Source organism: Sebastes umbrosus, chromosome 23 (genome assembly GCF_015220745.1).
Source record: "Sebastes umbrosus isolate fSebUmb1 chromosome 23, fSebUmb1.pri, whole genome shotgun sequence".
Taxonomy (NCBI): domain Eukaryota; kingdom Metazoa; phylum Chordata; class Actinopteri; order Perciformes; family Sebastidae; genus Sebastes; species Sebastes umbrosus.
The window spans coordinates 16,620,196-16,642,354 of record NC_051291.1 but is presented as its reverse complement, the minus strand read 5'-3'; the positions used below and the strand labels follow the sequence as shown (position 1 = coordinate 16,642,354).

The window sequence follows — 22,159 nt, the reverse complement described above, 5'->3', positions numbered from 1 at the left end:
TTATTACATATTATATAATACATATATATATATAAATATATTATATATATGTAATTGAATTAATTAATTGAATTAATTAAAGAAAAAAAGAAAAGAAAAAACGGCACTCGGACGGGAGCGGGCTCTTATCGTTCACTTAAAAGAGCCGGCTCTTTGAACCGGCTCGTTCGTGACCAACACATCGCTAGTACTGAATGGAATGAGTTACAGAGGCAAAGTACAAAGTACCGAGTAGTGGTGTGTCGGTTACGAACGAGACGGCTCAAAGAGCCGGCTCTTTTAAGTAAACGATAAGAGCCGGCTCCCGTCCGAGAGACGTTTTCTTTTTTTTTCTTTTTTTTTTTTTTTTATAATTCAAGGCAGAATGATAGGACGATCGTCTCCGTGCTACGGGCACTCCATGCACTGACTGTGACTGAATGTTGTGTTAATGACGTCCGTGTGACCAATCAGGTGATGACAGACAAGGATCATACCATCAAGCAGGGAGCTGCGGGCGCTTCTGACGGTCTACAGGTACAGAGCAGGAGGGAGAGGAGGAGTGCGGTGTGAGAATAGCAGACAAGATGAGTGACAGTCGGAAACGAAGCAGCATGTCAAATTACGGTATTCTGGAAATTGTAAGGTTTAGTATAATTATATTGAATAACTTAAGTGATATATGTGCACACATACTAATCATAGGTCAAAACAGCTAAAGCTAAATTTGGCTGAACTATAAAAACGCAGAAGTGGTGAAATGATGAGCCGTTTGGGAGCCGAAAGAGCCGGCTCTTCTTGGTGAGCTGAGCCAAATGAACCGGCTCACTAAAAAGAGCCGGAATTCCCATCACTATTACCGAGGCAACGTATAAAGTAGTGAGGTGAAAGAGGAGCTATGGTTCGTTGGGTTCGTTGATGCTACCTGAATGCCAAACATCTCATCTGTTTCTCCACATACACTTATGCCACACGTGTCCACGCATTAATTAGCATACTAAACAACAACTAACTTTAGGAATGAAGTGGGCGTCACTTGATCTGTCAAATGTAGCCGAATAACACCCTCCTCCTCCTCCTCCTCCTCCTCCTCCTCCTCCTCCGACCCCACCCGTCAGTAACTCCGACTCTCTCAAGTCACAACTTGAGCAAAACTTTAACGTGTTGAGAAATACATCAAGAATGCTTGGGGGAAGGGTCTGCTCGTTAAAGCCATAGTAGTGATACACAGTAGTCTGTCGGTAAAGTACAGTTTCCTCAGCTTTCTGTGATGTGAGTGGACCCAAACAGACAAGAGGACTATGAGCGATAACGACATCTACGAGATGGACTCCGTGTGTGAGACGGAGGATCTGGAGGATCTGGACGGTGAAGCTGAGCTGGACATGATAGACGAGGAGTGTGGTAAGTTTGTTTTTCACTTAGAGATTTGTTGTGGTGTGCATGTTGTGGTGGTGATTTATGGTGTAATGCTACTGTACATGTGATAACAGTTACTGAAAATCATACATACTCAGCTCTGGGAGAGTTAACACCCACTCATTCATCACTACTCTCCTTTACAGTTTGTTTTCAGGTTGAACAGAGAGGCTTTAAGAGGTGTTACTTTTCCACTACAACTTTTAAAATGTGCTCAAGAGTGATGGATCATAATCAAGTACATTTACTCTTATGATAAGTACAATTTTTGAGATATTTGTACTTTATTATGGTCCATCAGGACAAATAATAATGCACTATACTCATTTTTAACAGTCTCTTCTGCACTCTATTCACTTTTTTAATAGTCGTGTATCACAGCCGTTACCCTGCACTATATGCAGTTTTAACAGTTTTTCTTCATCTCCTTGTATTTTTATATCTGGTATATTTTTTTGTACTTTGTACTTTGCACTACTAACTTTTTTACCGCTCTTTACTAACATGTTTTGCACTATGGAACTGTGATGCTGGAAACTTGAATTTCCCTCGGCATCAATAAAGTTACCATCTATCAATCTATCCATCCATCCATCCATCTATCATCTATCTATTTATCTATCAATCTATCAATCTATCAATCTATCCATCCATCCATCCATCTATCATCTATCTATTTATCTATCTATCTATCAATCTATCAATCTATCTATCAATCCATCAATCTATCTATTTATCAATCAATCTATCTATCTATCCATCTATCCATCTATCTATCAATCCATCAATCTATCTATTTATCAATCAATCTATCTATCTATCCATCTATCCATCTATCTATCAATCCATCTGTCCGTCCGTCCGTCCGTCCATCTATCCATCCATCCATCCATCCATCCATCTATCTATCTATCTATCTATCTATCTATCTATCCATCCATCCATCCCTATCTGTCTGTCTGTCTGTCTGTCTGTCTGTCTGTCTGTCCATCTATCTATCTATCTATCTATCCATCTATCAATCCATCTATCTATCTATCTATCAATCTATCTATCTATCCATCTATCAATCAATCTATCAATCCATCTATCCATCTATCAATCAATCTATCTATCTATCTATCTATCTATCTATCTATCTATCTATCTATCTATCTATCCATCTATCTATCAATCTACCTATCTATCTATCTATCAATCTATCAATCCATCTACCAATCAATCTATCTATCAATCTATCTATCTATCTATCTATCTATCTATCTATCTATCAATCCATCTATCCATCTATCTATCAATCTATCAATCAATTCATCTATCTATCTATCTATCTATCTATCTATCAATCTATCAATCCATCTACCAATCAATCTACCTATCTATCTATCTATCTATCCATCTATCAATCTATCTATCAATTCATCTATCTATCTATCTATCTATCAGTTTTTCCCCACATCTTTAAAATTTGCTTAAAAGTGATGGACAATAATCAAGTTCATTTACTCTTATGATATGTAAGTAAAATTTTGAGATACTTGTACTTTACTTGAGTATTTTTATTTTCCCCAACTTGCTTCTACTTCACTACATTTCAGATGAAAATACTGGACTTTTCACTCCACTACATTTATTTGAAATTAAGTTACTGATATAGAAACACACATTTTACAAACAAAACAGATAGATAGATAGATAGATAGATAGATAGATAGATAGATAGATAGTAACTTTATTGATCCAGAGGGAAATTCAAGTTTCCATCATCACAGTTCCATAGTGCAAAACATGTTAGTTAAAAGGCAGCAAAAAAGTTAGTAGTACAAAGTACAAAAAAATATACCAGATATAAAAATACAAGAAAATGAAGAAAACTGTTCAAACTGAATATAGTGCAGGTTAACAGCTGTGATACAGGACTACTAAAAAAGTGATTATAGTGCAGAAGAGACTGTTAAAAATGAGCATAGTGCAGGGTAACTCCAGTAGCTTAGTCTATGAAAGTGCACTGTGTGCATTATTATTATTATTATATGTTCAATTTAACAAAAAGTGCAGCAGTTTTATTAACTACTACTATTTTTAAAGTAGGCTATTAGCTTCAGCCAATACTATATGATAATATAACACTGGCATGCACCATTTGCTGCCTAATGAGTGCTTTTACTTTTGGTTCATTTTGCTGCTAATAACTACATTTTGAATGCAGCACTTCTACCTGTGGCACAGTATTTGAACTCTGTTTTGGTACTATTTCTACTTCTGCTTGAAATGTATGTGAAGTGTTTTATTTCCCTATTGCAAATACATTACTGTTTGTCCATGAATTGTCATCTTTAAAGGGTAGTCGATGACAATACCAGAGTATAGGAGCGTGTTCAACATTCAAATCATGCATGTGGAGCTGGACAACTGTGGGGGTGTGGTGCGCACATTTCTAAGAGGGCACAAGCTCAAACCACCATTACAAATGAATATAGATAACAGATGTTGGGCCAAAGAAACCGCCCGAAAACAGCTAGAGTCCCTGTTTGTTTCGTTTCACGTCTCATGGGGCTCTTTGAAAAGGCCACAAACTAGAACTGATGGCATCTCTCCACACTCTTTTGTTCCTAACATTTCTTACATTCCTGATAGAGCAGAGTGAAACAACAACTTGAGTATATATAGTGTTGGATTCCTACAGTATACGTTGCAGTGTCTTCACAGCTGTTCTAGCTCCCACGCAAGATTTCCCAATGTACAAGCTCCTTTGAGTCTGGTTTTGTCCATTCATAATGACACACTGTCTGTTATTGCATGCTTTTGTTTTTTTACTCACAGCCCTCTGAGAGACAAATGGTCCTTTGGGTTAACTTTAATAGTTGTGAGAAATATCTAGAAGGCTTCTGACCATATGGAAATGACCAATGCTTTTCTCTCTGGTTCGCAAAGGGCAGCAGGCCAAAGAAGTGCACTCTATTTAATGGAGCCACAGTTATGAATTATTAACGGCCACACTTTGTTGCAGCTTGTGATTCTGTGATTACAGCAGAAAATCACCAACTCAGATAATACATTTGTAGTTCGTTTCAACTTGATAATGTGCAAAATGAGCAGCATGGTGACACAGGAAGTCAATTTTTTAACATGCACCCGACGCATTGGTGCAGTAAATTTGATGTCTATCTTGACACAGAACTGATGGGGTTACATCAGGTCAGTGCATAGGGAGAGAACTAGAGTGGAAATGTATCATCAGTAATGTTATTTTGCATGCAAAACACACAATTATAGGCACTAACTGCAAATACTGAAGCTTTTCCTGTGAAAAACATTACCCCCGACTTCTGCAAAATGTCATAATGAATCTCCGGTGTTAGTGCAGAAAATAATTTCCTGTCTCCTAGATGGTGAGGACACTTGAACTTAAACTTGAAGTGTTTAATTTTTAACCTTTAGGTCAGATAAAATGTACAAAATCAGAAGTTTGGAATTTAAAAAAAGTGATGCTTTTTTTCCCCCTGTTTGTTTGTTCTGCCTTTCTTATTTTGCGTGTTGTCATGGAAGATGTTCTCTAGAGAGGAAGTGAGCGATGGGGTGGGTGGGTTGTGGCCAGAGAGCAGATTCTTCATTGTAGCCTGTGGGCATTCAGCATGGTTTTTTTAAAAGAAACATACTTACTGACTCACTTCAGGTTGCAGGGGTTTCGTAACCTAGTTTCTGTCAGGTTTAATGACTCAGTGACACATGACACATTTTATTAATTTTACACATCAAAGTAGTGACAATGGAAAATAAAAAATCTGGTGCAGTGTGACCTCCAGCAAACAACTAAGTTTTTCCCTTTTAAAAAACATCATGTGATATTACAGTGATGATACAGCTTACCGGGAGGATTTAGGCCGTCATTGTAAAAAGGTAGAGAAACTTATCCAACTGCTAATAAAGTTCTGGTATCTATCCTTCTTTTTCACAAGTGAGAGGAGTCGCATATTAAAAACCAGGCTGTTATATTCCAGCAAGTTATTTATTGGTCTGCATCAAAATAAGAATAGCCTGAGGCACAGTCATTAAGGATTAGTGATTCATTTGTCACAGGTTCACCAGGACGTCTTATGTCAAAATAGTGACAGACTTTCTATAACAAGCCTTGTTAGAGTTCAGACGGTTAGCCTAGTAGAGGACTTCGTCAAAGGAAAGTCTTGTGATAAACCACAGTGAAGTTTCGCCGGGTGTTACTATGGCCAGTGTTTGGAAAACAACATCTGTCTTCAGTTAGTTTTGTCATAGCGCTCATGCTTTATGTGGAAAGATTACAGGACTTTCCCTATTGGATGTAATGACATCTGTTTTGTAAATTTATAATATAATTATGAGGCATGTATCAATGCAGAATAGTTGATGATATTGTTTTTGTTTGTCATGGTCGGTGGTGTGAATACTGAGTGCAGATTTTCTTAATGAATCTTTGTGAGAACACTGGAGTACATACTGTAAATGGGCAGAGAGTGTTGACCACACTGCATGAGGTGGTGACCTATTTCTGCTCTTTTTTTTCAGAGAGCAATATAACATTGTGGTGAGTGGGAAATTGTGTGGAAGTAGTAGAAAAAGCAGCAACAAAAGCATGAGGTTTGGTGAGGCTTTTATTATGAAGGCCACTGGTTCAAACCCTCACACTGTTTGTTAACTGAGTAACAGTCTGTTCTGCTACAGTAGGCATCGCTGAGGTGGAACGTGAATATTGTTGTGAGTGTTTGTATGGATGTGAAGTAGGGCAGCGATGTGAAGAACTCGTAAGATCAGCGGCAACTTCACTGGCAAATACAGATAAAACAAGACCAGCAGCTCTGTGAGGCTCTACTGAGGCACAGTGCTGGTCTGATAACAATACAGCTACTATTCTTTTTAATTGAGGTAAACACATAACTGTGTTATACTTGTGGTGTCACGTTTGAGGGTTTAAAACGTAACTGGGTGCTGAGTGGGAAGCGGTTGCTCTGTCATAACACGCACAGCTTCAGGAACTGAACTGTAGGTAAATGTCAGCTAAGGCGGATGTATGATGATGATGCAAGGTCTGTCTCACACGGGTGGCTCAGAGGAGCATCACATTATAATGCACTTCACAGAAAATGGTAATTAAGGTAATGAGTTTCAGCTGTCATCTCTCTGATTTTCAGCTGACTATATCATTCACTTCTAAGAAAGGAAGTTAGAAATACCACTGAGATAATATACTGTGTGTGCCCCCCTACAATAATACTAACTTTTTACAATCTAGTGCAATATCAATAATCTCTAAAATATGTTTACAATAAAATTGCAGTGGTAATAAGTCTTACAATACATCTGTTTTTCTCTGACTTATAGCCTCAGGTGGGTAAACAGTTCGCAGGTGACTCAACTGCCTACACTACTGACAAACAGACCTCAACTGACCTCAGTTGAGAACAGCCTTTGAACAATACATGTCACTGGAATTATTACTATATTAAATAACTTTAAATAAAAAACGCAAAACAAAACTACATCAATTGCAATTTCCCGATATCACATTTTCACTATATGATTATCATGACCAAAATAATTCACGATGACAATATTATCGCGATATCTATAGAAAATTTGAATTAAATAAATAATGCTATCAGTCAAATTCATCTTTAATTTTGTTGATTGTGCATTTTGTCCCTTTTTTGACAACTGAATTACACTCAAAATACGAGTGTAGGGAGGTGGAGAGAGGGTCTGTAACTATAAGTGTACAAAAGTGTCATTTAAAGAGGACCGTTTGTGTTTTTTCCCTTTCCTTTAGTGTGTTATATAGTTTTTTGTGCATGATCTGAAACACCTTGCTTGAAATCCCGCCTTTTCTTCCGTAACATGATGATGTCACTAAGTAACTCATTTGTATAATATCTGCTTAGCGGCTAGTTTGGCACGCCCTCAATCAAAGCTAGTTAGAGCGGAATCCGAGGAGTTTGGTTCGGTTGACCAATCACACTAGAGTGGGTCAGCTGACCAATCAGAGCAGACTGGGCTCTTCAAGAGGGGGCGGGGCAGGAGCTCAAACAGAGCGTTTCAGACAGAATGTGAAAAGAGGTGCTGCAGCACAGCCAGGATGAGAAAAATAAAATGTTTTTCTTTTTTAACATTACAGCATATAAACATGTTCTAGTAGTAACCCAAAATACAAGTATGCACCTGAAAATGAACATAATAGGTCCTCTTTAAGAGGCGCAGGATTACACAATACTATCATCTCTATTATAAATATATCAATATTTCATTTTTTAAATGTCATATTGTCAATTCCGGTATATTGTGACACCCCTAATAAACAAATGTGCATAAAATTGCTGCCAATAAAAGTTTTATTGGTGCTGATTTCCTTTTTGCATAAATACATGCCAATAATGATGCATCTCTGATAACATATTTTATATTTTTTTATTATAATAATAATATAAATATCTGTCTAGTTTTGTGTTTCTTTGTTTATTATCATGTCTATATTTCCATTTATGTGTTTACTCTTTTTTTTCACAGTTTATCCCCAGGAGTTTTTACCAACTTATCAAAGCATTAAAGAAGGAGCAACAGTCACCAAAGCTCTACTGGTGAGTCAACAACACCATAATGGTGGTGTCAGCTACAGTTTATGGGATGTAGATTGACTGATTTGATTCTTTTAATGAAGTTGTCATGCTGTCCAGGTGCATAGCCTACATGCAGGAAGACATGTCACTTTTATTTTTCTAATATCATTTACATATATACCTGTATTTGTATTGATTATTATGAATAGTGTTGTCTTAAGCTTTTTTTCAAGACACAATTATTTAGCTAACAGATGGCTGATATTAAAGTCACTGGACCATGAGACATCCAAATCACCACACACAACATACTAGATTTTATATCTATTATCTATTTATGTATACGCATTAATATACGAAATCATGCATGTAATTACATATTCTTGCAATAGCTTTATTAATACCTAGTGGTGTCACAAGTGTGATTGTGTGGAGGTAAAGAGAGAGAGAAAGAAGGGCGGGTATCGTATTGTTTGTTGACTCTTCCCACTTCTCCTACATTACCCACATCACACAATAAATAGGCTGGTCAAGGTTAGTATTCAACTAAATCTCTGTAAACAGACTCTCCGCACACAGACCTTCCTCTCCTCTCGCTCTCTGTGTGCACAACATGTACGGCACTATGGAGGAAGAGGAGTACGAGTTTCAGGATATAGACTTACCTGATGAGCCTTGTTTTTGCCCTCAGGCAGAGTTTAATGACAAACCCGACTCCTTGTTCTTCAACGACGGCGTCAGGAGGATCGACTTCATCCTGGTCTACGAAGATGAGGATATGAAGGATTTCGAGAAGAGGCACACGTTCCAGCGCCGCAAGGTAAATTTGTTTTGTTGAATTTGTTTGACATGGGTGGTTCAGTGCAGTAAATCAGATTTTAAGTATTGCAAGTGGTACTCACACAACAAAGTAATCTACTCACAAAAAGAAAACATCTGTAAAAGGTGATATATTTGGTTTTTTTTGTATTTTTGCGCCATTTATTTGCCTTTTTATTATATAGTGTACAGTAGAGAGATGACAGGAAGTGTGGGGAGAGAGAGGAAGGGGATGTTGTGCAATAAAGGTCCACAGCCGGACTCGAACCAGTCAACATCCTAAATCCTTATAGGCGTGGAGGTTTTAAATTAAGATTCGGTAGCAAATCATTTGTCTTAATGAATAACATACTATTTCTATTAATGGAAGTGGTCGTTTTCTCATAAAACTTTTAATTTAAAGTCATATTCACTCAGTAAAAGTCGATGGATGACAGTATGTGGTTGAATACGATATGCCTTGTGTGTTTTATTACACATATACACTCTATTGTTTCTTGCCTGTTTGTACAGGGAGTTTTTATTTGCAGCAGGATTAAATGAAGTGCTTGTGACAGTATACTACATTCAGCACAGGAACTTAAATGACGCTTTAATTAACCAGGAACTTAGCAAACATTGTTTTGATGGGGCCTTTCTGCTGTACTTCCCATTCAGTCAACACACATTGTTATTGTGAGCTGTTCAGTACATGTACTGGCTGGATTCCCTGAGGGACGTTGGGGAAATGAAGAGCGTTACTCTTTCACTTTGACTACCAAAGAAGCTAAAATCAGATCAGTCTGGTTTTAAGCATCCTCGTCTGAACTTCGTCTAACGTTATTATCTTGGTCAAGAAATCTTAAACCTTCACAAAAGCGAACAAAGTGTTGGTGCAACATGCCAACTACTTTTTACACATGACAAATGTAGATTTCAGGGATTGAAGTGCACAAAGTCAGGACACTGAGACGTGATTACATACAGAGGTGTGTTGTTTGTTGCTACCAGTGTCTTTCACAATAGTGAGGTATGTGTAATATAATGCCTGTAGATCCACAGACATTACAGACTGCTACCTGCAGTGTTGCAACCATACTGTTTTGAAATGGAGACTGTGCCCTTTTGAGGCTAAAATCATGTTTGGTAACAATTGAGAAAAGATTAGGTCTCTAATGGGTGAACAAAAACTTACTGATAAGCTAGATAAATGATGGATATGTTGTTTTTCTGCAGCAGTGAATCGATGTACTGTGTGTAGGTAATGTGAGGTAATACCCTGTAGAAGCTGATCAGCCAGTTTCAGCCAGTTCCTTGGAAAAGGCCGCCAGGTAGAGCCGTTACAAGTCAGAGCTCATGAGGTTCTTCACCTCAGATCCACTGGGACTGATGCAATTCCTCATGCATGATCATCCTAAAGCAAACTAACGCCAACAAGGGATGAGGAGTGCAACAGTCTCTACCAGGCACTCCCATTGCCTTATTTTTCCAGAGGCAACCCTGGATCACACACAAGTTGCAAAACCTTATTTCTGCTCTGACTCTGGCTGCTCTTGAAGGGCGTGGTTCAGTTCAGATAGCTAAAGCGTTATCTTAAAATGATGCTTTAAATATTTTATGTGTGTCTTTCATACACTTGTATTTCCTGTATGTCATGAAAACTCCCACCTGAATGCAGGGTTGGCTAAAACAAACAGTGACGGTATTTGATTTTTGCTTGGTCTACAGATAGGTACTATATTAATAGGGGTTAAGTGAAAATGTATGAAGGTGTCACATTCATTCAGAAATACTAGATTGCTTTGGATGATCCTAACTAATGAAATAAAAAAGAAGTTGGAACAATTCGTTGCACCTGAGCACTTTGATGGGCTACTTTCTATATTATTTGAATATGTTTAATACTTTTTCATACTAATTCAGTGCTTTTTCAGGTGTTTTTTGGTTTTGGGAAAGCTTTGTGAATCAGTTTAAAGACTCAGAGTATATCCAGGACTCCGATAACTGATGATTATGCCACCAACAGGAACCTGCTCTGACTTGCTTGCCGCTACAGTATGTGCAGTGTAAATAATGCCTGTTATGGAAATGGAACATGTCCAAGTAAATGAGTCGTCAGTGCTTTAAATAACCTCAATTAAAGGTCATCTTTAAACAACAGTATTGACAAATTGGATCACATAAAGGTTATCAGGGTGATAATGTGAAAATAATACCACAATATAAATAAGTTATGGACTTCTGTGTACATACAGATGCTCACCCTTGGCAGTCCTTTGAGAAATGCTGACATCATTGACAGTGCAGGCTTGGCACATATAGCTGCAAAGTTCCTGGTAAATTTAGTCACGGGACTACTTCTCCAGGAACTAAAAGGTTCCTTCAGCCCATTGTTGTCTGTGTTTCCATAGCAGTCTGCAAAGATTAGGTAAATTAGTCCGCTGATGTAAGAAAAAGCAAGTCTCCACAGTAAATCATCTTTTGAGCGATTGATGATTATTTATTTGTACTTTAGAACGTAACCTCCGTGAAATAATCAGAAAATAACTTTTTTTTCCTCTCATTCAGTCAGTCATCTCAGTCCTAAATCGATGCTAAAGTATTTCCTTGATTTATGAATGAAGCGGTACACAAGTTGAAGCAGCGGCGCTGTGTGTGTGTTTGAACTATCAGCGACGGTTTTCCCTGCAAACCCCACGTCGAAAGTTCCTGTACTGTCAGAAAGTACTTTTTGGGGGGTAAAAAGGCCCCGTAAAATGTCCCTGGAGCTTAATTTAGACCTTGGACCCTGCTTTTGAAATGCAATGAGTTCCTTAAAAGGTTCCTAGTTCTGGGGGAAAGTTCACCATCATTCAGTCGAAACGAGGCTTAAGTCCTACATATAACTTCAGTACATCCGGTACATAAATTGAATGATAATGGCCAGAGAGAATTAAATCAGGAAGCTCTCTGAAACCCTTTTCTGTGTTCTTCTCTGTAGAGGCGGCGGGAGTACTTTGAAGCCAGCCTGATGAAGATGAAAATGGAGCTGGAGGCGGCGCGATCTGTAAGTAGATTACACTTTTTCTGAATGTTTCTCTGACTGTATGTTACGGGTCCCAGAATATGATACCACAGCAACAAAGTACGAATCTGTAAAATACAAATAAAGTGCAGCAGCAATGAAGACACGGAAGCGCTCAGTTCGTCATCCAGATTGCATCTGCGGCGTGGGCGGAAGGTCCCACCTGAGACAACCCGGGGTGCAACGCCTCCCGTGACAAAAGTTCCACCTGGGTGCTGGTTACATTCATCATGTTTTTTCCGCAATACATGAAAAATAAAATCACGTGATTGTCACGTATATTCTTAGGGACAATATTTTAACCCTGGAAATAAAAGAAAAATACCTTTTCTTCTAATTAAATTAAATGAACACAAAAGTAGTTGCACAATTTTGATTGTACCACATGTATCTCATTCTAAAAATGCTCTATCTTTGCATTCTGCAGGTAATAGATGACAAACTGCTGTTTCTGAAAATCCACATGCCATGGGACGTGCTGTGCACGTACGCCGAGGTCCTGCACATCAAGCTCCCCATCCAGCCCAACGACCTGTCCTCCCGGCCCTCACCGTGGCGCTTCCTCTCCTGCATCACGAAGCACTTCTACCCCAACGAGGACCTGATCACCAAGGAGGCGGAGTACTTCACCGCCCCCTTTGAGAAAGATCGTCTGGAGTACTTCTACGTGAGGGACAAAGATGTCTTCTTCACTGCGTCCATGAGGAGCAGGATGGCAAGTTGTCTCAAGTTTTATTTTGAAGGATGAAGTTGTAAATATCCTGTGCTCAACTGATGAATCAGTTTCGTGTAAAAACCATCATAAGAGCAGCTCAAGAATCATGTTTTCCAAACTGTATTATACTCTGTGATGTTGTTTGATGATACTGTAAAGTGTGTAAACAGTTTGGTAGCATACAAATAAAAACTTCTTCTTCTTCTTCTTCTTCTGCTTGCAGGCTTATTACATCTTGAGTCGAGCCCCCTACGAAATACGAGGGAACAGAAAGAAGTTTGGCATCACCAAACTGCTGGATGGAGGAGTGTACAAAGCTGCCTATCCCCTCCATGACGTAAGTTACATGTTACAGTCATATTTGGTGTGGTTTATGCCCTTTTATGGTCATATTTAGGATGGTTTTATGCTATTGGTGAACTAATAATTAACTGAAAATCCCCTTTGTTTGTATTATTCCCCTGTTGGCTATTTCAGTGCAGGTTCAATGTCAAGTCTGAAGAGGATGGCTGCCCCAACGAGAGATATCTGCTCTATGAAGAATGGGCTCATCCCAAAAGCTTCTACAAGATGCAACCACTAAACCTCATTAGGTGAACACAATCTTTTATGTTTCTCGTCACAAAAGTAAACTGAAAGTACTAGAAGGACTCTTTCATGTGTCGTGGCAACTTAAAATCAGTTGCTCTCTTTAGTGATGAGATTGAGGCAACAAAATGCACAAACACAATGCACAAACACCCTGCAATGGGTGACATACAGCTTTATAAAGTACAGCTTTACACCTACGTGCCATAAAAAAACATTCCTGAACCAGGTGCCCTCCATATAAGCAGGAAATGGCAAACACCTACACTGCAGGGGCTACAAAGGGGTGACTTGGGTGATTTTACCTTCACACAGACCCATATCCTGTCACCCACAAACACCTAGCTTCTTTCTGCAGAGTTATAAACGCATTTCATCTTTAATTTTTTTAAAGATTACTATAAGATCACATTTCATACATCTTTAATATCACAATTCCCATGGTACTTGACAGCGTTTCAATTCAGCTTAAATGGAAAACGTGTGAAATGTCCTGTGTATTGTCAATAAAAGGTGTTGGACTGCAGTTATATTCCCTGTGTGTTCAAGCAGGAACAAACAACATCTTTTTATGTCTTTGTCCTTGCAGAGTTTTTAGTAGAGACACAGTAGATGTAATTTAAAGAACAATTGTTGTTTTTTTTCACAGGAAGTATTACGGGGAGAAGATTGGCATCTACTTTGCCTGGTTGGGTTTCTACACAATAATGCTCGCCTTTGCTGCTGTTGTGGGACTGGGTTGTTTCATTTATGGATACAGGACTCAAGAAACCAGCACCTGGAGGTACTTTCCTTTTGTTAATTATTAAATGACTTATGATATTTTGGAGATTTCCCCATCTAATGATCTGTGTTCTGTGTTTTAACGACCGCAGCAAAGAGGTGTGCGACCCTGACATTGGAGGAAGAATAGTGATGTGTCCGCAGTGTGACAGAGAATGCAGTTACTGGCGGCTGAATAGCACCTGCCAAGCTTCGAAAGTAAGTTTGATTTTACTTCGGCAGCAAATGTGAATGTTTTTCCCTTCTGTCTTCCCACTAATGTCGCTCAATGTAAAAAGAATATACTTTGCATATTTCACGGTGTGTGACTGCTATTTACACACACAGCAACGGTAATGTTTTGGAACTGATTTGCATGTAAGCACGGCAGAACTGTGACAATTTCTTTCTTGTTTTCTCCATTTTCTTTTAGAAACTTTGCATATTTGATAACTTTGGAACCTTGGTGTTTGCAGTTTTCATGTCAATCTGGGGTAAGTTGTATACAATGTCAAAAACTAATTTGAAAAACAAGTTTCCCATAGAGCGTATGCAGGCATGCTAATATCACTAAGGTAGAGAGTATTTTGTCCTCATCTTTGGCGTTATTAAAGGAAAAGCAGACACAGGAAGACACAGACAATGCTGTGAATACTTAGATGCTTCCATCTCTCTCTTTATTGCCCTGCCTCATGTTCATTTCCTGACTGCAGTGACTTTGTTCCTGGAGTTTTGGAAGCGCTACCAGGCGGAGCTGGAGTACACGTGGGACACTGTGGAGTTTCTGGAGCAGGAGGAGCCACCTCGCCCAGAATATGAAGCCAAGTGCATCTACGAGAGGAAAAACCCGATCACAGGGGTAAATCACACACACACAGACTCTTTTTATTTTGTTTTAATAACGTAGAACTAAACCATGAAGATGGGTTTAAAATATGGATTCAAACAGGTTTTCTCAGTTTTGTTCAAAAAGTATGAACTATTTGGAGATACTATGTTGACATAATGACTTTTAAGTCAATTCACTGTATTTTTGTGTGATTTAGGTGAAAGAAAAAGTGCCCTATACAAAATGTGGACGATGTGTTCGGGTGTCTATAGGAATCGGGACAGTCTTATTCTGGGTAATGTAAATAAATGTCATTTTTATCTCAATTCTTTTTTCCTGCTAACACTGTATTTTACCAGTCTGTAATTCAATAACAAATTCCTAAGAGTTTCCTGTGAATAAATATGTAATTTGGTACTAATCATAAGGAAAATACAAATTTATTTGAAAGAAAAAATCAGTTTAAACCCTTGTAAATATTCATTCATTACTCAATTATTATTGGAAACTTAACTCTCTCTATATATATTGAATTGTCTCTGCATGTAGCTGACATCTATTTATTAAATGTATTAATTGGAAGTATACTAATTGAACATTATCACTGCTTATAATTAGTACCAAATTCATAGTTCTTTCCAGGAAAATTCTTGGAAATAATTAGGACACAATAACAGAAATTACGGACTCAAAATAAAGCATTGCCTATTATTTCATTTCAAACCAGAATATACTTTTCAACTGTGTCTTGTCCTTTAGATTCTGTTGATCCTGGCGTCCATCGTGGCCATCATTGTCTACCGCCTGGCTGCGTTTTTTGCCTTCTCGGCTAAACTCCGAGCTCAGGACCTGAAGGAGCTGGAGCCCTTGAAGGAGTATGTGACGCCTCAGATGGCCACTTCTGTCACAGCCTCCCTCATCAGCTTTGTCGTAATCATGATCCTCAACATCCTCTATGAGCGAGTCGCCATCTGGATCACCGACTTTGGTGAGTTTGAATTTATACTTCTGCCTCGTATTGACTTGCATGTGGTTTTATCTGAAACCCTTTCTTATCTGACTCAACAACAGAGCTTCCAAGGACCAAGACGGACTACGAGAACAGCTTGACCTTGAAGATGTTCCTCTTTCAGTTCGTCAACTATTACTCTTCCTGTTTCTACATCGCCTTCGCCAAAGGGAAAGCGGTCGGCTATCCTGGAGAGCCTGTTTATCTCTTGGGAAAATACCGGAACGAAGAGGTACAGCTCGTCCATGCAGCTACAGTCACATGTCTCACTTATACTCGCTTGTTATTCTTGACTCTTGCTTTGTGTCCTGTTGTCCTGCAGTGTGATCCTGGTGGATGTCTGATTGAGTTGACGACTCAGCTCTCCATCATCATGGGGGGAAAAGCCATCTGGAACAACATCCAAGAGGTCTTGCTACCGTAAGAAGAGAGAATCTAAGACCAATTTTATGTCAAATGTAATACAATTAAGTAACGCAAGGGAATTTGCTGCTTAGGTGTCAGGGCTACAAGACTAATAGCTAATCATACACCAACTGTTCCACTGTTACTGTATATGATCTGTTCCACCTCTCCACAGGTGGGTGAAAAATCTGATTGCCCGCTACTTCACTCGTGTGACCTCGGAGAAGGTGATTCCTCGCTGGGAGCAGGACTACGGGCTCCAGCCCCTCTCAAAACTAGGACTGTTCCACGAATATCTGGAGATGGGTAAGTCCCCGTCAGCCTCATTCGAATGCATACGGCTTCGAATGCATACCCGAAGCCGGTTGCACAAGCTGTTCTTAAGTTCAAACTAATTATAATGCAAGGGTTTACTACACAGAGATTTATGTATCTCTAAATTACAAAACAGGTTGCACCACACAAACTAATTCTTACATACAGCAGTGGTTAACTGTTACTAAATGTTAGGGTTAAGTGTTGCGTAGCTAACTGAACCAGCTTGCAAATATATTGAATGTGGGAATATGGATAATAGTTGAGATATTTTACATGGCATTCAATTGAAATATTCAAATGTATTTTAATGATGATGTTCAAAGAATAGTTTGAGTTAGATGAGAAGATTAAAACCACTCATGTTTTTGTCTTAAAGGGTAACTTTGGCATTTTTCAACCTGGACCCTATTTTCCCATGTTTTTGTGTCTAACTGACTAATGGGGACAACACTTTCTGAAACTGGTCCAGTATTGAGGGAGAGGGCTGTAGATGACAGCTGCTCACAAGATGCAATGTAATCCTATTGGGGCAAGCTGGCACCGTCAGCTCATTAAAAGTGCTTGTTTATGCCATGATAGGCTCTGATTGTTATTATAAGTGTCTGATAACATTATGGAAAGAGTCTCGCTCAAGGAGAAGTCTTGTTCTGAAATCTGGCGAGGTGACGTGTTGCCGGAAGACAACGGTCGAACAGTAGAATACATTCATGGCTACAGGACCAATTACAAAAACTGTCGTCCCCATTAGTCACTTAGACACAAAAACATGGGAAAATAGGGTCCACGTTGACAAATACTAAAGCTACCCTTTAAGTTTTAATGGTGCAGCCCAATTCAGTAAAAAAGTTTAAAACTAGCTAGTCAGTAACTAAGAACTTATGAGGGGATTCACACAATAAGTAATCAATATACAAATACCTGGTGCCGCTGAATCGTGGGTAGTCTCGACAGTACCTGTGCTGTCTCTCTCAGTCATCCAGTTTGGCTTCGTGACCCTGTTCGTGGCCTCCTTCCCTCTGGCTCCGGTCCTGGCTCTGGTCAACAACCTGTTTGAGATCCGGGTTGATGCTTGGAAGATCACCACTCAGTTTCGCCGCATCGTGCCGGAGAAGGCTCAGGATATCGGGGCCTGGCAACCCATTCTGCAAGGCATCGCTATACTGGCTGTTGCAACAAATGTAAGATACTGTTTACACTGAGTTATTAGGTACATTGACCACATTGTGACAACAATTGATTATCAATTTGATATGTTTACTTGGTGTCGTGGTGTCTCAACAGGCCATGATCATTGCTTTTACATCCGACATGATTCCACGGTTGGTCTACTACTGGTCTTTCTCTGTGTACCCGTATGGAGATCACTATAATAACACCATGCAGGGCTACATCGAGAGCTCGCTGTCTGTATTCAACATCAACGACTTCGGCAACTTTAGCAAGCCCATGAGGACGCCTTACAACATCACCACCTGCAGGTACGAAGATTGGGCCATCTCAGTGTGCTGTATTCAACTTTCCCTTGTTGGAATATAAAGAGAACAGTAGTTTTTACTTTAAAGAGGACCTATTATGCTAAATTCGAGGTGTATCTTGTATCTCCTGCCCGCCCCCAGTCTGCTCTGATTGGTCAGCTGGCCCACTCTGTTGTGATTGGTTAACCGAACCAAACTCTTCACACTCCGCTCTAACTAGCTTTGTTTGAGGGTGTGCTGAACTAGCCGCTAGGCAGGTATTATGCAAATGTGTTACTTGGTGACATCACCACGTTACAGAAAAAAAAGGCGGGACTGCAAGCAAGGCATTTCAGGCAGTTCAGGAGCAGTGTTTCTGTGGGGCAGAGTAACTCCCTCTAGTGTGGACTTTGGGCTTTGTAACTTTGCAGACCCTTTAAATGCACAAAAACTATATAAAACACTAAAGGAAAGGGGAAAAGCACAATAGGTCCTCTTTAACTATCATCCATTAGATAATGTTTTAAAACACTTTTGCTTTCACAACTAAAACAAATGTGAATTCTTTGAATTTTGGTTATAAAAGTCTTTTCTAGACAAAATTATGATTTTTTTTTCATACACGAAAGGACACATACAGATTCCACTTAATTTTAAAGATTTTATTGATATTAACCATGTGATTAATTATTCTCTAGATATACTGTATGTATAACATATTGGGAGAGCCAAAACCCTTGAATTTCACAGTAATATGTTGCATTTGAGCAGCTATATTTCTTTAAATTGCAAACATGACCCGAGATAACGGTGTGTTCGAAACTTCTGGACAAAATACAACTTCATCACATATAGACACTTAAAAAGAAATGAAATAAGATGGCAAGTTCAATAGATGACTGTTGTTAGAAGCATATTTGAGTATGAACTTTTCTTCTTCAGGTATCGAGATTTCCGGTATCCTCCTGGGCACGACAGGCAGTACGAGTACAGTATCTACTACTGGCATGTGATCGCTGCCAAAATGGCTTTTATAATCGTTGTAGAGGTGGGTATATGAACACAACAGGAAGTCTCTCTGACACTAAAAAAATATTAAAACATGAATTATTAAACCATATTAATGGAGGCGTCCTCTTCTTCTCCTCGCAGCACATTGTTTACCTGACGAAGTTCATCCTGTCCTACGTGATCCCAGACGTCCCGTACGCTGTCAAAGAACAGATCAAACGAGAGAAGTACCTGACCCAGGTGATCCTCCACGAGACCAACCTCAAGCTGGTGACCAGACGTTTAAAACCGATCGACGACGGGATCATCCAGCGCGCGGTGGTGGACCTGACAGAGGAGCAGATGGACGAACTTGATTTCTGAAAGTAAAATGTATGGAAGAAAAGACCATACAGACTATACTGTATATACATGACTACCCAGTTTTTAGCAGCACCTACCCACATCTGTTTCAATACTGACAAACACCTTGTGAACCAGAGACAAGATTAAGACCCGGAACAAGGTGTGGACTTTAAGGGGCTGTTGGACAAAGAAAGGAGAAACCACTGTTGTATAGTCTTCAACCCGGTCTGCTGTCCTCACACTCTGGACTCCCGTCAAGGTGAAAGCTTGGAAAAGGAAAAAAAACAGTGCAACTGTCCTCTATCACATCTAAGTATCTTTTTTCTCAGAATGTTTTCTCAGGATGTTTTGTATCTGACAGCACCAGTGCAGAAACAAGGTGTGAGACAAACAAGTGATATGTCTTTTGCACCATCTTATCCACTCAATTGTCCCTGTTCTGGGTTACTGTTGGAGTTCAGTGCTATTTGTTCAAATCTGAATACAGTATTGAAATTTAATCTATTTAGGTTTAGGTTTTAACTTTTTTAAACAACAAAAGTTATAAATAACTTAATATTTGAGCAGAAAAAACTCAGATAGGATGATGCATATTAAGCTAAATGACTTGCTTGGATGTTTTATGCATTGATTTTTGCAACCTGGTTTTGGATGTTACAGCAAAGAGAAGCAGTGAAATCAGTGCCTCACACTTTGAAGCTGAACCAGAAGCATCTCTCGAGAGTTTCGCAACTTGCGGGTTACCTTCTAGACACGACCATTTGGATGTTACAGCAAAGGGAAGCAGGGATGTCAAATCAGTGCCTCACACTTTGAAGCTTCACATTAAATAACACCAACCATTTGGTGGATTAAGCATGAAAAATACAACCAAACAATCCAAGCTCAATGTCCACTTACTATTTTTTTTTTCCAGGGCTTTCAGCCATATCATGGTCTTCATTTAGCAGATGGAAATCTGCTCAGCCGGGACAGTATGGTTGAAATCTCCGGAAAAAGCTTGTGTGTAGACCTTGAGTTGGGATTTTTTTGTCAAAACATTTGATGAATATTTTCCAGTTTTAGACTACATTACATTTTAACTTGGCTATAGACCGTTTCAACAGCATTGTATTGCTAGGCAACAGCTTGGGTCCATGTTTACTTCCTGTCAGCTGATGTCATTCACACACACTGCAACAGGAAATAAACTGGGACACATTCTGAATGTTTACATTCAGCACTGCGACACTACGCTCCGTCCATTGAGCTTCATGGTGGGGCCTCACACACACATACACACATGTATCCAACAAGTGCCACAGAAATATCAGTATTATTATAGACAAAAAATTGCACCACTTTTGAATGCAATGTTGATGATTGATGGAGAGTGTTTTTTCCACTTCCATTTCTGTTACTAGAACTAAAGAGCTGAGGTGATCAGTCAAACAGCTCGCAATGTTACACAAGAGATGAGATACCAGGAGTTAGTATAGACACGGACTAACCTGTAGCCACATAAACTGACTAAATGTGCCTCAAATATCTTTACCTCTGTAAGCCTTTCAAACATTTTAAAAGTTGTCATTATGTTCATTTTGGAGGGGATTTAATAACGACCAATTCAGAAAGTAAATTTTGAAGTTTGATGTTTACAAACCACAAGAATGATTTGAAACCGGACGCTCTTGCAAATGCAGTTCAGTTTAATTTTTAATTAAATGGATTAATTGCAGCCCCGTGAAGTGCTTTAGTTGACGATGTGAGTACAGTCTGTCTTCTCTATTCATGCACTTCCATCTACTGTACTGTTTTGCACTTTTTACTTACAGAGTTCCAGTCCTGTGCCTTGACCACTGCACTGCGCAACATTTTGACTGCATGTTATATCCTGTGTTATAGGCAATACGGTATTTTAATCTTCTCCTGTGTCATTGCTGAAATCTTAGCTCAATACCTCTGCTGTATTATTGCCTCGCCTTGTGATTTAAACTATGGTACTATAATCGCCGCGTATGCAAACAGTATCGTATACCAGCAATATCTGACGATGCATATCTTTCTTGTCTTTTTGTTTAATCTCGTCAGTGCCATGAAATTGTTTCCCTCGTGTGTATTAAGTCTTACTTTAAAGACTCTAAAGATTAAAAAAAAATTTCCACCATCGTATGTTTTATTTAATTTTATCTCTAGACCTTTCCCTGTGCTCTGTTGCACCAGTAATAAAACACAACAGTGATGTCACAGTGTACTGACAATGCCTGGGGCACATTCCTACACTGCAGCAAGATGAGAATTCAAACCACTTGTGGTCAGCAAAACCAAGATTTCCAGCTGCTACACACAGTTTCTCTCCTCATCTGATCATGAATCTGATTAGATCTTGAAACATATAAACGTATCAACAAAATGATCATATGTTTGAATCTACACCTCTCTGACAGTGACAAAAATATAATGAAAAGCTTCACAAAGTCAGCATCTATAGCAGGGCTGTTGTTTTAGATTGCATGAGTGTACAGATGAAGCTAATAAACCAGAGATTCACTGTCGAGTCTCCTTCATCAAACCTGATATGATGTCATGTTGTTACAATCTCCAGAACTTGCCAGATGCATTCTGCAAATATGCAAAACCTGGTTGGTGCAGACACACATGCCAGAAACTATATGAACAGAGCACACAATGAAACAGTGTTAGTTTTTTAACACTTAGTGTTTTGTTTTTTTTACACTCACAATTCCTGAACAGAAACTGAGGTGCCCTTTGGCAAGGCCAAACCTCAGGCGCTGTCATGCTGAAGCTGCTTGGTGTTGTACTTGCAACTGAAATTAAGACATTATGCAATATTTAAAAAAAAATATCTTGTATGAAAGCAGCACTGTCTGTTTTAAAGG

General features: G+C 39.1%; 1 protein-coding gene across 2 annotated transcripts; it reads left to right on the top strand.

Annotated features, from left to right (window-relative positions):
• The first annotated feature begins 1,020 nt into the window (after positions 1-1,020).
• Positions 1,021-21,427, top strand: ano6 (anoctamin 6). Of its 2 annotated transcripts, none has more exons than XM_037760802.1 (20): positions 1,021-1,383; positions 7,933-8,003; positions 8,674-8,802; positions 11,761-11,826; positions 12,272-12,559; positions 12,783-12,896; positions 13,037-13,152; positions 13,797-13,931; positions 14,023-14,128; positions 14,343-14,403; positions 14,623-14,768; positions 14,956-15,033; positions 15,498-15,726; positions 15,810-15,979; positions 16,070-16,167; positions 16,328-16,458; positions 17,443-17,648; positions 17,752-17,948; positions 18,867-18,972; positions 19,077-21,427. In XM_037760802.1, exons 1-20 carry the CDS (start codon positions 1,281-1,283, stop codon positions 19,296-19,298), a joined length of 2,772 nt encoding a protein of 923 aa, XP_037616730.1. In that variant the 5' UTR covers positions 1,021-1,280; the 3' UTR covers positions 19,299-21,427. The 2 variants fall into 2 exon arrangements, with proteins under 2 accessions (XP_037616730.1, XP_037616731.1); XM_037760803.1 differs by having other exon boundaries at positions 1,326-1,383; positions 8,678-8,802.
• The last annotated feature ends 732 nt before the right edge of the window (positions 21,428-22,159 follow it).